Raw genomic sequence first — 18068 nt, forward strand, 5'->3', positions numbered from 1 at the left:
AGTCTCATCCGTCCTTCCTCATCTTTCCTGTGTAGAAGTCACAAGGGGGCTGATAGATCCAAGAACAGCCAGCACAGGAAAGAAGAACATTTTAAAAACCCACAGTGACAATTGTAATGCTTTATTTTTATTTAGGGTTTCTACTTTGAAAAAAAGAAACTTTTTTTTCTTTTATTGAATTTTATTGAATTAAAATATTCTAACAAAATGCATTTTAGCTGGTATGCAAATTCTGCCAAACTTTGCATTACATTTTCACACACCGGGATCTATGTTACATGCATGCCATCTTCCCATCCTGTCTATGAACATCATGAACTCTTATTTACAATTGGCATAGTGAAGCTTCATTTCTCATAAGTTGATTAATCGCACATCATGGTTTAGGAAGAAGACACTGAATAAATTTTACTTTGTAAGTCCAGAATGTGAATCTGTGATGTATGAAAGGAACTAAATGTGTGACCAATCAATGCCCGACATCTTTGGGCACTCTGCTGTGCGCTCTGCTGTGCGCTCTGCATTACACTATACTGAAAAAGCAGGTTTGCATAAAAAAAAACTAATACTACATATAAATTACCATAAAAGAGTAAATGATGCAGATGCAAGCCCTATACAAAGGATATTCAGTTTGCTATAGCATTGTAAATTGCTAAACAATTGACATTTATTATTATTATTATTATACAGTATATAGCGCCAACATATTACACAGCGCTGTACAAAGTCCATAGTCATGCCACTAGCTGTCCCTCAAAGGAGCTCACAATCTAATATCCCCCCCATAGTCATATGATAATACCACAGTCTAAGGGCAATTTGGGGGGAAGCCAAACAAAACCAAAGGAAACCAGAGTAGCGCTGCAAGGGTCAGAGTGCTGCCACGCATTGATATTGCTTTCCTTTTTGTAAGCAGTGCAGGGGATTACAAGGATTTTACCATTTGTCAAACACATCTTTGTCCATGTAGATGATACTTCCTCACAATGCCAATGATAGTGGGGTGTCATGGAGGAGGAACTGGAAAATTATAGCCAATTATGTGCTTTTTTTTTTTTACAAATATACTTAGAACAGACACAGACTAGAAGAAGTGTATAGCAAATGCTGACATAGAAAACTCCAATCACATGTAAGATTACCTGATTCATGTTTGTCAGACTGTTAAAACATTTTTAAGACAAATAAAAATGGTTCTAGAGCCCAAAATAAGTTTCTAAGTTTGGATGAAGTACAGAAGTTATCAACTCTGGTGAAGTTTTTTCATGTCCACACTTTGTCCGGCAAACCATTGCTGATCCCCTTCTGAAAATGCCAATCATCGGCTTCATTAACCAAAATATTGACTTGGTGCAAGATCACAGATCAGGAAATTTGCAGAGTTCCAACCCCTAATAGGCATACTTGTTTTCTAAATGAGAGATCTGAAATATACCGAAGCCATTGATAATCTGGACAGCCAGGGAATTAGTGGACAGGTCCGCAATGACATCTTCCATATTTCCACCATTATTGGTTTCCTTTAAAGAAGAATAAAATAGAATGCACATTGCATAAAGATGTTGGCTTTGTTATAAAATTATTTAAATGAGTAATTTGCAGCTTTTTGTTTCTTTGTAATACTTAAGGAAATGCGGTCTTCTTGCCTGAGATTCCCTCCATAAGATGGGAGAGTGATGGGGTTTCCATGTATAAGAAAGGACAAGAACTATAGACTGCAATGTGACGGTGTGTACTAAATAATAAACTCTATTTCCAAGAAGATTTGATAGATTTGGGGATGCTGCAGATTCTGCTCATAGGATTTAATACAACCTTCTCATACTCCAGAATGAAGGTTCACGGGTTTAAAGGGTCGGACACTTGGAACACATTGCAACAAACTGGTCCACATTTTCCGAAGTTCAAATTCAGGGTCATCTATAACATCTAGAAACATTTATAATGTTCTTTTCAATCTCCGGTAGGGGTGTTGGGGCATTAAGAAATGGAATATATTACAACACAATGGTGCACATTTTTGGTGATCTAGGTAACCCAGAAGATAAAGATAGACATGGGAAAATCTTCATCTGATTAATTTTATATTGGCCAGGTCAGAAAACCAAAAAATGTCCATGTGGTTGATAAATACACTGCCTGAATATCGCTGTGACATTAAAATCACATTATATGACCAGAATAAGGACACTAACACAAGAAAGGTATAGTGCGGATGAATGCTTGGATCAAACTGAAAGCCAATGTATAAGTTCAGTGTGTTAGCTGGAGCACCACCTAATCCTAGTGAACTTCCCCAGACAAAGTAAAGATTTAATTTTGGACAATCTCTTCCAATCCAATTAAAAAAAAAACATATATAAACAGTCTGTCCCTATTAAAGAGAAGAAAAATGCATGGGAGCTCAAAATTGGAAGAATGCACTTCAGCCCATTGCTATTGTGCGGAATCTCGAGCTGTGCCGGGAAGCATGGAATGTCACCAGTGCCACCAGGAAGAACTGGATACAAGGACCTAAATTTTTTTGGAAAAGATAAGTTCTTTACAAATTTTTTTTTTCAAGCTGCTTCTGTTGGGAGGGCTGCCACCACAAAGCAGATCTTGCCTTTGTTCCATGGAAGCTTCACTTTAATGTATAAACATAATTACATAAACTTTATAAATGTCAATTATTACTCAGCGTTGTTATCCATTGCTTGTATGGGACCTTAATGTATCGGATCGTTTTCAATGGGAAAAGTTTAGATTTGCTGTATCAGGCACTCCAGTATGTTTTGATCCTCGTCTGACATCCCTCATAAATATAAATACTTCAACTTCAGGTTCAAGTAATTCTTCATTGTGTCAATGTAGTCAATAATATGGATAAGCAAAGTTATTAAAAAAAAAATGATTTTAGCAAAATGTCTCAGTTTTCAATATTGAGTTGTGTGTGTGTTATTGCATGCATAGAAAGGTGTGTTATGGAGAATATTTCAATAAAGCAACTAAATCATATTGAATGGATTTCCAATGCACCACAACTGGCATCTTCATGAACCTTTTTCTTTTTTCCAATGCATTACAATGTACGCATGCAACCTGGTAATCTGCAGTAACTTGGAACTAAAATGAAGAAGGGTCAATGCAGCCATCGGCATTTTATTCTTCTTCTGTTTTACCTAAATTGTTTTTTTTTGGTTTTTTCCTTTTTTGTTTGGAAATTTGTTTTACAGTAATTTAGTTTGTTTCATTTTGTGTGGGTTTTTGTGCATTTGTGTTTTTTTCTTTCCCCCATTTCCTCCCTCTACTGAAGCAAATGAATTATTTTTGCACACGGGCCAAGAGAATCAAAATAGATTCTCCAAGCCTCATCAGTCATTTAAAGCCCATTGCACTCCTAAAAACCAGCAAAAACCACATTCATTTCGACTTGACACTATAGAAATGATGAAAATCATAAAAGACCCTTTCCAATGACAATTAATAAATTGGACTTTGGCTCACTTTGAGTATAAGTGGCAATTGTCTCCAGGAGAAATATCAAGGGTAAATCTTGCAGACAGCAAAAAATAAAATAAACAAAATAAACTTTTAAAGATCATAATCCCCTAAAATAATTTTTAAAAAATTGTGTATTGTAAATTTTCGTACACTATACATGCATTTATTTATTTAAATACACCCTATCGCTGATTCTTTCCTTGATCCCTGAAGATAGTCAAATAGGCAAGACTTTGCATTAATAAAATGCTTTTTATTAACAATTATACAGAAGTCCTGTATAAAATGTATGGCAATATAATAATCTTGGATCGTTTGGAAACGGAGAAGTCGCAAAGAAACTTAAATTTTGAAAAGTTAAAGAATTTTCAGCATGTGCACAGCTGCCAATTCTGTGACTTGATCCCTCCCATAGAGTGGATATGCAGTGCCGCGGCATCGCTGGTGAACCTACAGCAAATTGTTAGTAATGAACATATTTTACTATTATCTGGAGTTTTCTCCACATTTATAAAGCCCTCTATTTTCATACAACACTTATGTTACTCCACGCCTTAACTTTCTATTAACAAAATACAAAAGTTATGAAAGCTACGTTTTAATTGGATGCTGCTGGGTAATGTGCACCTCTATGTTACTAAATTAGATATATTTGTTTTTTAGAAATTCCAGATATCACTGGTTGTAGGAGATTGTCATAGCATGTTCATTATAGTTGGAAGTATAGGCTTTGTATTTTAAAATTAATATCTGGATTGTTAGAATAAAGTAACCTGCTTTAAAGAGACCTTGCTTATGAAGGGCAAGGTGAAAGTGTGTCTGGAAAGGACTTCACCTAACCCACTTGGGACCCATTCATGCACATTAGGGCAGCCCATTCGTTGGCCAGGGCTCCTTAATATGATGGGTGCATGCATACAAGTGGGTCCTTTTTTATTCCATGTCTTACCTGCATATCTTTGCAGCACCTTGCTTCTCTACAGCCAGCAAAGAACACCTGGAACATCTGGCTAGGGAGCAGCATGTGATCTGCTCCAACTGAAGATGCCTAGGCATAGTAGCTCATCACTACACCCAAGCAATGTCACATGACCTGGGGAATAATGTCATAAAGTATATGGGTTGCAATCAGAGCTGATCTTACCACTGGCTGCAGAGGAGCAAGTAGTTGCAATGGAGCACAGGTAAAGTAAGTATATAGATTGAAGAATGCCGTTTCCCACTATCATCTTGACTCTTAAGGTGCCTTGCATGGACTGTGAACTCCAAGATTGTAATGCACCTTAAAGGCATTTTTATTTCTTTAAAAAAGCAACTTCACCCAAATGAAATGACATTAGTTAGGATTTGGTCTCCCAGTGAATCTTCCGCTTCCAGAACTCCATCCCCAGCCAATATGGTTTGAGCTCAGCCGATGCTGTCACTGGCCTGAATCCTCGAGAACTAGGATTATAACTAGGACTGCAGATGTAGCTTGGCTGGAAAGTCACTTGCCCAAACATGGGGTGATAGCTTGCCATTTAGTAACCAAAAGCTTAAATAAAACCAGCAGCGGAGCCATGTGAATGTGCAGACTGGATATTCACACTGTAAGCCATTGCTGTCTCCTAGTAGAATAAGACATTGCACATCATTCCATGTTTGGAAGCATTTGTTGGAGCAAATCTGGCTCTGATGGGTTATATAATAAAAGTTATGATGTTGCCCTCATTTACTTGTTACTTGCAGATATTTACATGGTGTCTGTGCTGCTTCATAACTATTGATGGGCTGCAATGGAAAGCTCCAACCACAAGAAGTTCAGATAATCTCTAGAGAGGACTGTAGATATAAAGACACAAATTCTATGCAAGCTGTATTTGTCCAATGGAGGGATCAAATTGTATTGTGTTGAGTTGGGAGTCTATAGGGCCACATCTGATTTTTCTTGAAGGTGCGGTGTTTACAAAACCTAATAAGTTGGATGACCTCTGCCATGGCCTCTGTAAGCACTTGTTCACATGGGGTTGCTCATTAACCAGCTGACTGAACCCCTAAGGGTAAGGGCTTACCCCCTGAATGAGTGAAGGTTTAAGCAAGCGTTACATAGCAGCCATCCCATATGAACAAATACTAATACGGCTACCATCTGCAAAAAAAAACCTGCTGGGCACATGTGGCACAACTGGCATTACACAAGACTTCAAACAGCTTTGAAACTCATTAGGATTATTTTTCTTCATCTATTTTATGGTTTGGTAAGCATTTCTGAAAAGGTTTCTTTCTACACTGATTTTATGTGTAATTTGCATAATGCAATAATCTATTCTAAAGTAAAAGTTACATTTTAATTAGATAATAAGATATACATTTTTATAATTGGTGTGTTCTTTATTTGGTAAGAGCAGATCTTAGTAGTAATGTCTACACACACTGGCATTTTTTAAATTTTAACAAGTTAACTATTGATTGAAGAACTTTACAGTAACCCATGATTTACAAAGCAGAAGAGAAGCATTTATGAAGACTTGGGTAGCTTTTGTAAAAGCCATTAAAACAATCTTTGCTTCCAGTTCAGAGGTGCAAAATACTATACAATAATGAGTGCTGGCTGTGGCTTTTGTGCAAGAATTGTGTAAGCTTTATTTACTGACTGCAGGTTTAAAGTCATAGCGAAATATCTGTATTAAACTCACCACATCAGTCTACAAAGGAATAAAAATGAAAATGTCTATAGAAGAATTTTTATACTGCCTTCACTGGTGGCCATAATCTCCAACCTTCCTTTGGTTCTTACACCACAGCCTCCATTTGTCTCTTCAACACTCCCAGGCACATTGGATGCTCAGGGTCCCATGCTATGTGACACAGTTCCCTCCAATGACCCCTAATTTACTTGTTCTGCAAAGACTTATGGGGTAATAAGGTAAAACCACTGGTGCTGGATACATGCACCTGACATTTAGATATTGAGAGCCAGCAATGCTGAACAAAGGGGAGCTAGAAGACACAGGCCGTCAGAGGTGAGTATGGCAGTTCTTCCTTTGCAGGACAACCATCTTAATTTCTTTTGTAACCTGAAACGGTTGCTTAAAACACTTTTTGGATTCAAGCTGAAGCCACCTTTAAGGGCTGCAAGCTACTCAGATTCTTCATAAATGCTTGTGATGATTTTCGGACTGTAAATAGAAAAGATTGACCATGCACACCATGTCTTAGGTCCTTGATCACACTGGGCGGTTAGAAGCCACTCTGTATACACCAGGCTTAACTCTAGCCAGCCCTAGTCAGCAAGTGCTTATCTCCTGAATGAACAAAGGTGCCATTTCATTCATTCATGGGATAATCACTTGCTGTTAAGGTCAGGCAAGTGCTGCAAGGGCTAGCTAGAATGAATGCAGGTGGTAACAAAGTGCCCACAATGCATCCCAACTGCCCAGGGCGAGCAAGCATGCTGCTTTCTAGGGCATGAAAAACCATCACTAAAATGAGCACTATCGGTAACAAAATCTATACTTGAACCAATATTAGCCAAGCACAAAATGCAGAAAGCCAATTAAATTCACAAGGAAATCTGTCTTTAATCATCCTTCCAGACCTTTAGTCCTAGGACCACCATTGCAATAGGATGCAAGTCAGCAAGCTACCTATCAATGTGTTCATATTGTGTAAAATCTGGACTGTTAATGCTAAAAGCAAATTCCCACTCCTTGCTTTGGACTTACCAACCTCCATTTTTTATTTGCGGAAATTAAAAAAAAAAAATAACTACAACAATAGATATTTCTCTACAGAACAAAGAAAAAGATTTCTTGCCACCAAGTTCAAGATCACAAAAAGATTACAAAGGACACTTCAGATTGGTAGGTGGCGATTTCAATGTTATATTGCACTTTACCTTTGTTCACTTACAACATTGCATACAAAATATCACAGCTTGGCGCCATCATTAGTACACTGATGAAAGAAGGTAAAATGATTTTTGAAGTAAACATTTCAAACATTTGAAAGAAAATACAATGAGAAGAGGTCAAGTACAAAAGGCACCCTGCTCTCTGGATAGAAGAGGAAGGGCGTAGAAAAGTATGTGCAAAACGTCACTTTTGGTCAGCGTTTCTCAACCCAACCCTTTCACCGACTGAGGCAGCTGCATGATGGGGCTTGGAACCAAACTGGCAGCCTGAGATGGGTTTGAAACCTTTTACTGGGAGGATATGTAATACTTTGAAAGCACGGGAGGCACCTGGGAGACCAAATGCATAAAGGACATCCGAATAGCACCTACAATATATGGCCAAAAGTTTGGATCTCCTATATAGACAAAATTATGCACTCACCCCCTCCAATGATTATCTTAAGGTGTTTCCAATGAAGAATTTTATTAAAGCTACAACATACAAAAACACGTTACACAGCTGCCTGCTTCCAAACTTCTGGAAACGGTTTTAGAAGGCTCCTTTGTGTTCCAGTATGACTTTGTCCTTACAAAGGCAGCTCCATAAAGAGTTAACTTGATGCACTTGGTGACCTGACAAAATTGGGGGACTTGCACAGGACCCTGACCTCAACCCTACAAAACACATTTGGGTTGAAATGCAAATCAAGCCAAGTTTTCTTGTCTAACATTAGTACTAGCCCTTACATATGTCTCTCCATAGTCTTGTGGAAGGCTTTCCCAGAAATGTGGAGCCTGGTATAGCTGCATAGGATGGGGGCAATGTCATTTGAACAACCACAGGTTTAAAAAGGGGATGTCAGATAAACACAACTTTTTTGTCCATACAAGAAGAATGCCATTCTATTCGAGTGTTGGGCTACCGATCAATTCTGGGGCAGTGACATCACTCAAACCGAGTTTGTTTCAATAGTTTTTAAGGAGCAGTGAGACAGAAGTTTATATAATAATTTTTATAGTTTAGTTTATGTGTCTCATGCGGTATAGGATAGTCCACCAAAAACGGATATTATAGGAAAAATGGGATCAACCCTTGGCTTTCCCACACCTTGACAATTTAAAGGTCAGCTCCACCCGAATCTCAAGTGTTATTAGTAATCTCACACTTTTTTACTATTTTATTTTGCATTTTTGAAGAATCCAATGCTTCACTTTGTCAGCAGTACCCCATGAGATACCTCTGCCCGTTGACTTTTCGATCAGTAAGACGTATTATTTTTTAAAAGAACATGTGCGTTTTCTTCTGCTACCTCATCTAATGGAACCTGTCTATGTTAGCGGTTAGCTCTCTATATAGCTCCCTCTCTTATATAAGATCTCTATCAATTTCTAGACAGCATTTTCCAAAAGCAGACTGAAGGTAAAGTTAGTTCTTACAAAGTCTGCGTGGGTACAATGACATTCTCTTTTCTGATTAGTTGGCTAATGGTAGATGGGATAGCAAAAAGAAATAGCATGGGTTGCTTTAAACCTCAAAAAAAACTTTAGATGGAATTGGTGGTATAAGCATACATTCCTATATACTTTGCGGGTATTTGATATACACTGACACCCGTTAGTACTTGACATTCAATGGCTTTTATAAATCAGTATAAATCAATACATAGTTAAATGAAGTTGAAAAACACTGCAGTAAGATAGTGAGGCTAGCTTGTCTACAAAGGTTTGTCCAAAACAAGTCTAAATTCCAATATAAAGAGTTATTTAGCTAGCTATTTGTTTGGCTGCAGTAGTTACAACTGTCCAGCAATGACAATCACCCTCCATGGCGAATGAATTTTCAGTGCTGCTCTATGTGTCAATGACAAGCCCAGGATTATGACCACCCTTAGGTAGGCTTGCAACAGTGTTCACCATAACAACTAAATGAGACATTCCTAGCAAGCTCAAAGCTATCTACTATGCTGACAAATCATAATTGTGCAAATAAAGAATCCACCTATTCAAAACATTTCAGATTGGACTTGGTAAAGCAGGGACACAATGGTAGGTTGGATAGGAAATTAGGACTCCAGCTGCAAGATCTTTACATACGAGTTCCCAGCTCTACCCCTGCAAGAGGGGTAAAAGAAGGAAAAGTGAACAAGGAGATAATTTGTCTTCCTAAGGCCTTGTACATAAGGGCTTTAGCTTTTATATGAGCAGAGTGAAAAAGGGGCTTTTGCAAAGCATCTGACTTTTAACCAGCTTCAAGCATCATCTCCCTTTAAGATCTGTGTTTAATATCCCAATATTGGAACGGAAGATTTCCTAAAAGGCTAAAAAAGCTGTATGTACTACCCTGCTACAAGCCTTTATGTACAAGGTCTAACGGATATGAAAAGCTAATGGACAACTGAAGTGTCAGCTCCAAACCGTAAGTCAAATGCTTGCACACATTAGCCCATACAAATGCACAAAGCACACAGAGAAACTTATAACCTATCAATATGCTAATATTATTGCTCTCACTAATGAGGATATAGCCACTGATCAAGTAAAGAACAGGTACATCTTTTGTCACCAAATCAGGCCTGACCGTGGCTTTGTTAAAGATAATTGCGCTTATTCTGGACATAGTAGAGAAAGCAATGCAGTCACTGTGCCAAATGGTAATTGGCCTCAAGGCTACTGATACCACAATCTAGGCCTCTCACTGATTCCAATGCATTATAAAACACTGATGGACCCTAAGCTGCCTTAGTATAGAAAAATTACAAAATTGTGCTCTTTTAGATCAGCTGACTGATACCGTCAGGTGACTGGACATTCACGAAAAAAGGCAGCCTATCACTAAAGTGCTTCGGAAACTTCCAAATTCACATTCTAATATGGATAACCCTCTTGTTTGTCTTGCTTATTTGACCCTCTTTAAAACTTTGAATGCATGGAAAAGCATATATGTGTTGGGTACGTCAAGTCAATTGGGTAAGTCAATTCCACCAAAATTGAGATCTCAGATTTCCATGATTACTGGCAATGTGAATCATGATACCACTCTGGGCTCTCCAATGATCTTTACCAAATTTCTCCATTCCATCCAGTATGAAGCCAACAAAGGCTCTTAATTTAGAATAAACCAATGGTTGGGAAGTTTAGGAAGAAGACCTTCACAGTTTGGATGTAGACACAAACTACTGTGAAGTTTTCATTAGATATAGAAATCCTGAAATATCAATTTTTTGGCTAATCTGGCTTTTATAGGAGAAATATTTGAGAAAACTGATTATATAATCAAAAGCTGAAAAGGCAACTATTGAATATCCACACTTCCAATTAGGCTAGTCTATTCTAAAACTACCATCCAGTTTGCCATATTTGAATAATCCTAGACTGATATCGCCAAGTCCCAACCTCCCCATGATGATCAATAGTCAGGACTATTTTTTACGAGGTGTGGACATGTTCCATGCAGTTCAGAGTTTATACTGCAAACATTTCATTTGCTTAAACTAGGATAGTTAAGTCCAATGGGAACTGCAAAACATATTCCCCAAGGAACAAGGAGTAATTGCTGTTTTTAACAACTACATGTATGAAAAATTATTAATACATCTCTGAAACATAAATAGTACAAATTCTGTTTGAGTCTATATTATTGTTTGGAAGCTCCAATAAGTAGCTTATATGTCAACAGTAGCCTTTAAAGGCCACCAACATGGCACATCTTAGGGGTATTCAATGTTAGGAACCAGTAAACAGAAGCAAAAAGTTGTTCTATGTAAAAGAGCGGCTGATAAAATTCATGAGTACATTTATCAACACTGAATAAAAGTAAACTGAAGCTGGCATAGGAAAGAGTGATATTTCCCCGTACTCAGCTGACTTCCTGTCCAGGAACCTTTAAGTCTTCCTCTATTCAAAGCAAATCTGTCATCAGAATGTTTTTATGATATCACTCTGCAGAAGAGGTAAAATACTTCACAGTATGGCGGGTGGTAACTCTGATCTTCATTCTCTTGAGCTATAGCAGTTAGCGGATGGAATCAGAAGCTTAAAGGTAGAATCATCCCTACTATACCCATGTACACCTATCCTGACATAGCGATCTGGTGCAATCACCAGGCTGCTGATCCAAGCAACCAACACGTCTGGAAATTGGTCAGATTCTGATAATTTTTTTGTAAGGAATAGCCTTTGATGTTATTGCAGGGTGACTTGTAACTCCTATTTCCTACAAATGGAGTTGCTTTAGGTAGCAGCTATCCAGGCTACAGCAATGCTACATAATTATCACATTTCTGTGCAGTTTGCAGCTTTTACCATACAGATTTGTTATCACTAACTCTTTCACATAAAGTAACTTCTTGCATCAGGTTTAATAGTCCTTTAAGCACACTTTCTTCCAGATATTGATAGTGGGCCTGACGTTCATTGGAACAATTCCTGAACCAGGTACCTCTAATCGGTTTCTATGTTTTCTGGGCACACTTTGGTATCAAAAATAGAGAAAAAAAAAGGCTATGCCCGAATGATTAAATAAAATCAACAAAACTCCTCAGTTTCATGATCTGTCCACCCACAACTGAAAGTTTCAGATGAATGCTGGTAGACTGAATTAGATAATTACTTTTTCTGGCTTTGCTGTACTCTGCACAGGCCAAATTCCTGCCTGGAATATGAGAAGGCAAGCCTATTGTGTATTTCACAATTACAGAGGTGACCAAAGAGGAATACTTGCCACTGGGACCATTAGGAAGCCAATGGATTCAGTTCACCAGTGTTCTCTCATTACTGAGCTCTCAGTTCTGGGTGGACAGAGGAATTGAAGAATATAACTACAATGCAGAGCTTTACACATCAGTAGCATGCTGCAGAATATGCCACGTTATAAAGGAAAACGTTCACATTTTTTTCACGCTGGCGACCACTGTCCATGTCGGATAGTCTTTTTTTTTGGCAGAGTTGGTGAAAACCAAATCTGGCTCCTTGTAACATGGACTCAGTCGCTGCTAAAATAATACATAAAGATTTAGAACTTCAATTTATGGCACAGATTCAGCTTCTCTGATCAATTTACTGGGAAATTGTTCAAAGAAAGCCTTTTGGGGCTAATTCGATAAGGCAGTGCAGGAAGGACCAAAAGGTTATCAATGTTACATAAGTGTGCCTATTTTGGATGAGTTACAAGTTTGATCTCCTGCCACTTCCTGACTGCTGTATGGGAAAAATGTCAACCCCTAGCATGGTGTGGCAAAAGGTCCACTGTTATTACTAGCCTAAGGTCATGTAAATTCACTTGAGATGGGATTCTGACTCATTGGTTTGTTTACCCCCCCCCCCCGGGGTGAAGAACTGTTTGGTTCTAAGGATAAAAGGTATTGTTGTCAGAAAGAATGTTCTTCCAACCTTCACTCTTCCACAGAGCAAAGTAAAGGACCAAAGCTCCAAATATTACTGTCTGCCATCTTGGCAAGTGCTGGACATTAGGCAGCAGATTCGAGCATGGGAAGTTCTCGGTTTTTCATGCCCCTTAGATAAGAATCCTTTTTTTTCTGTACAGACTCGAAAACATTTTAAAAAAATTAGGAAACCAGCTGCCATCCACATGCCTTGGTTACATGGTGCCTCAACCTTGCCTGGCAGCGAGAACAAGACACTATGTGCAGTGACCTGAGAAATTATTGAAATTAATTAGGCAACTATGATCAAGCACATTTGAATGTGAAACAAGTCAAGGCATATGCTAAGACCTGTTGAATGAGTTTTATTATTTTGAATAAATTCTCTACTCATTGCAAACAGTGGCATAGGTTATCTTATTTTGTATTTGATTTTGAATGAAATCGTTGGTTTTTGGTAATAAGTGAACCTACAATAAAGCCTTACTATAGAGTAGATGACCCATATCAGATTGGCTTTTCATAAAAGGGCCGTGTTTGATACTAGAGAGAGCAGAACACCGGAATATTGTGCACCCTCTAATGAATGCACCATGATGGGAGAACCTAGCAGCCAGCACTGAAAGATCTCTGTGTTGGGAAAACCAAGAAGGCAATGAGGAACCAGCAGAGGATCAAACCATACACCTCTCTACCCAGGAATCAATTAAAAGCTTTTGATTGGTTGGTACCGCACTGCGTAGACTCTTCCCTTCCCTGCACTGCCTCACCGTATAAGCCCTTTTGTGTATCAATTAGACAGTACAGCTTATATTCCTGTTTTTTTTCTATCTTATATAAACAAAGCACTACACTTAACTGGAACAAGGCAAACCAGAATTGCTACATTTACATGTCTATGTACAGAAAAAAAAAAAAATCCGACGAAATAAATCCCGTGTCTAAACAAAATGCTCTTGAAAAGCAGTGTGGAGGATTAGTTACTGTCAAAATGTAAAAAAAAAAAAAAAAAAAAAAATATATATATATATATTTAATAGTAGTGCCATTTTGCTAACATTAGTAAAGATAAAGCATTGTAGAAAATAGAAACACAGATGATTGCACATTACTGCCACACTGAGTGGGCCAGCACGGACACAAGAAATGCATATGTTTGATGCTACATGACAGGGGCCTCTCTTGCTGTTGAACTGAATGGTGAAGTTGCTGGCATGTCCCGGGTGAAGTTCTGAACCTCAGGTCAGGTGTTGGGTGATTGCTCGCAGAGCGTAAAGAAGTTCGGCCTGCATGCGGGCTTCCATCAGAAGTAGGTTGACATGGACCTGGAAACACAAAAGAGAAGTGATTGAGAGAACACCCCAACCAATGACATGCTAGCTAAAAGAAATCAAAACTGCATTAGCGTTTTGTTGTGTTATCCATTCACATAAGCAAAGCCTGAGGGTGACATCTTCAAGCCCACCACCTGGTTTTAAAAATGTTTTATCCCCCTATAATGAGGTAACAGAGACACAAAGGAGGACTTTTGTATTTCAAAAGACCAATGGAGCCAATTGGGCCGACCAGTTAGCTATTCAGGAGAAGGATTTAGGTAAAAAATAACTTACACCCATGGAGAAATTTTCTCAACCATGGTTTTCTTTGCTGCAAGAACAATGATCTACTTTCTAGTTTAAAAGTAAGGGCTTGCATTTGTTTGAGTTCCCAGTTCAGAAACTCTTGTCATTGGTAGTCACTGGTCTACAATCTGCAACAATCAAGGTAATCATATGAGGTTTAAACACATCTACTTTCTTCAGCTTTTTGCAATGCAATGTGGATAGTACAAAAAAACAACAATAAAAAAAAAAGACATTAAAAGGGTACATTTAGATTTGCATAATATAACACACTTGAATAGATGGCCAACGCATCCCAGAAATGATTATGACCCCTTTTTGGTAATGCATGGCAACACACCATCATGCGCTGCAGTGTGCTATAATGCAGAAGCTTTGCTTTAGTTCAAAATAAATGTCAAATGCAAGTTACATCAATCACTACAAAGTGGAATGGCATGGTGGCTCAGTGCTTAGCATTCTTGCCTTCCCAGGTTTGAAACTTGGTCAGGACACTATTTGCATGGAGATTGGAGTTCTCTGTGTGCTTGTGTGGGTTTCTTCCAGACACTCTGTGTTTGCTCCCACATCCCAAAAACACGCCATTAAGTTAACTGGCTTCCCCTGAAACTGGCTTTACACTCCATTAGTGACATACAAGTATGGTAGGGACATTAGATTGTCAGCCCCTCTGAGAACTTTCGATGATATGACTATTGGGGTTGTATTTTGTAAAGTGCTGAAAAATATGTCAGCGTTACATAAAACCAAGTTATTAATAACTGTAAATCAGGTTTTTGTTTCCATTTGTCAGCTTATATATAATGAATACAAAAGGCTACAATATAAAAAATTGTTCAGGATATATAGACACTGCTAAATAGGTCTGGACATTGAGAATCAATGACCTCTGATCAGCAAATTCTGTTGCTAAAATCTTTTAAGTGCTGCAGTGGATTTCGGCATTCACCATACCTTTTCAGAGTGCTTGAACTGCCGCCAATAGCCTTCATACATGCGTTTTGTGGCTCGCTCTGGGTAACAGGTCACAGTTTTGATGTAAACCTTAAGGCTTCTCTCAAGTAATTGATTAACTTCTCCATAATCATAGTCATCGTACCTGGGGAAAATCAGGTCATATAGAGAAAATTAACTACACAGCCAATTTTACCGGTATTGTACCACGTCTAGAACGCAGAGATTTATTAATCATTACACAGACTGTCTTCTCATAAACTAAATCCCTAGATGGAAGTCACATTAATCACAGATCTGCAATAAACAAAAAAAAAAAATACAATCTCACCAATCAAAATATGAAGCTGGAACTTAGAAGAGATCTATCTTGTAAGGTGTATCTGAACCCAAAACGTTATTCTCAGTTTTTAATCGAGTGCAGACTGACCAAGTAAAATCATTTGGACAGGTCTGCCACAGTAAACTAAAGCAAGGCGGTCATGGAAAGGAGTTGCCTTGCCAGTATCCACTGAGGAACAATAAAGGAATAAAAGTCTGAAAAAGGAAAATAGTTGAACCGCCACGTTAGAACAGAGAGGCCTAAATATTTACCTGTTTATTTCTTGGGTTTAAATACACATAATTTTTCAAATTTTTTTGCCATCTAAGTGCCAAGGACTGAAAAAAGCCTAGACCTTCTGACAATGCTTTTATTGCCGTCTCTTTCTTCCTGTTCTAGTGACAACTACTCCCCCCATTTCTCGTCACACAGAGACAGTAAGTGAGGGAAAATTCTCACCAGCATATTCACAGATAGGTTTCCCAATCTATTCATAATAAAGAAAAGTGGCTCAAGTTGGGCTTGAATGGAATCTCTCTTTATAACGTGTTACAACACTTCATTCCACTAATGCCAACCTTCCTATACATACCTGATTCCAAACATACAGTGCACATAGTTAAACAAGGCTCTTCTTAACATGGTGGTGTCAACATCTTCATGTGTGGCCATGGTGTTGTAGGTGAGATTGTAGACCATCCGGAACTTGTCATCTAGAAGGTGGCCGATGTCAGAATAAAGCCTGTTCACCAGTGAGAATCCATGGTCTTCCCAAGAGTAGTCCTGCACCAAACAAGGGAGAATATAGAGGTTACAAAGAAAACCTGTCACAAATATAGTGCTTGTTGCATGAGATGTCCGAACATGTACAGTGTTGCTCTGAAATCACTCATCAACTTGCCTTGTATATGTGTATGAATTTTATATTCGGTATACTAAAATACAGCAAACTTACATGTGCTCGGAATGTAGGCAGATGTTCCTCTCCTCTTCTTGCAAAATCTTTATATCCAAATCCAGGGTCTTCTATATAGCGGGAGGCGTTGGACATTGAAACCACGTCATCTTCAAATGCTGTGTAAAGAACAGATTAAAAGATATTAGCTATATTCTCCCAAATATTTCAAATTCACAAGGAAGCAATCTGTAAAACAACATTATGACATTATGGTGATTATGAACATTATGACAATGGCATCTCACAAGGGACGGGAACATAACGCGTAACAACACATCCGGTAGTAACTGTATGAATACATTGGTACAAGCACTGAAAATCTAACTGGAACATAAGGTTAAGCTTGGAAACATCTACTGCAGCCAGCACAATATAAGCCATGATCTATCTATCCTTCCCACTCCTAAATGAAAAATGGATCTTAAATTAAGATATATTACACAAGTTTGTAAGGACTTCACACTGACTTTACTGGCTGTAGAACTGTATAAGTAGCTAAAATGGCCACAAAATAGAAAAACTCCAACTTTTTGTCCCCCACAAATTTATAAAAAACTGATTTATACCTGCTGGCTACATGATCACAAAACTGACTGCCTTGTAAAGAATTTTTTACAGGGGAAGCAGAAGCATATTTCTGAAAAAAGTAATTTTTTTTTTCAAGAAAAGTGCATCATGTCACAACAACTATGTAACTTTACCTAAAAATTGGAAAACCCCTTCAGCTTGTAGGAAGTTGTCAGTGATCAGGTTCACACCTTTGGTTCCATGCCAGTCAAGTCGCTCATAAAACCTCCTGGTTGCAAACAGACCAATCCCATATGCTAAACCCTGTGCTGTTTACCTTTAAGCAGGAAGGGTAGTATGCAAGCTGTACTGCTTTAACTGCAGGAAGGAAAAGTCGGGTCACCAACCTGGCTGTGCGGTCTTATAAAGGCAGCATATATAATAAACGGGGTGCAAGGATATGTTAACCCTTCAGCAGGCAAACCTGTATTTTAGTTCAGTATTTAGCGGTTTGCAAGAGTTCTGCTTTAAAACAAGACTGCAAAGCAATGGTTTTGATGCTCCTTGGATTAGTGAGAGCCTCTGCACTCAATGGACTTTATAGAGATATTACTTAAATGTTAGTTTTATAGATCAGAATCTAGTAAGGCTATGGGCGATCGAAGCTGATCCAAGGCCCATGTTTACCGTAGCCAGGCAATTCTGTAGAGCTCTAACAATGTGTTACTAAGCAAATAGCGTTCCTTTATCTGTAGAAAGTGTCCTCTGTTCCTGCAGAGGCAGGTGGCTACATTGCGTAACCCACTTCCATGGAGCTAATTACCGACTGGCTGACTGAATGTGACCTTGGTGGTGATTCTCAGACAGCTTCTAACAAGCTGTCCACAGCACTGCGGCATATGGCTTTTGCTCGCTGTTAACGAGCATTTGTTAACGGTCACGAGGGATGCTTTATGGACACTGC

General features: G+C 38.4%; 1 protein-coding gene across 2 annotated transcripts in view; it reads right to left on the reverse strand.

The window, feature by feature from the left end:
• Positions 1–7021: 7021 nt before the first annotated feature.
• Positions 7022–18068, reverse strand: part of SESN3 (sestrin 3) — a 74356-nt gene continuing 63309 nt past the window's right edge. For both annotated transcript variants that reach the window (XM_072402760.1, XM_072402751.1), the window contains 4 exons: positions 16595–16713; positions 16232–16422; positions 15318–15462; positions 7022–14066 (listed from right to left, as the gene is read on the reverse strand). In XM_072402760.1, coding sequence (XP_072258861.1) covers positions 13980–14066; positions 15318–15462; positions 16232–16422; positions 16595–16713 — 542 coding nt within the window. In that variant the 3' untranslated portion in view covers positions 7022–13979. The remainder of the gene's footprint in view (positions 14067–15317; positions 15463–16231; positions 16423–16594; positions 16714–18068) is intronic.

This window comes from Pyxicephalus adspersus, chromosome 1 (genome assembly GCF_032062135.1).
Source record: "Pyxicephalus adspersus chromosome 1, UCB_Pads_2.0, whole genome shotgun sequence".
Taxonomy (NCBI): domain Eukaryota; kingdom Metazoa; phylum Chordata; class Amphibia; order Anura; family Pyxicephalidae; genus Pyxicephalus; species Pyxicephalus adspersus.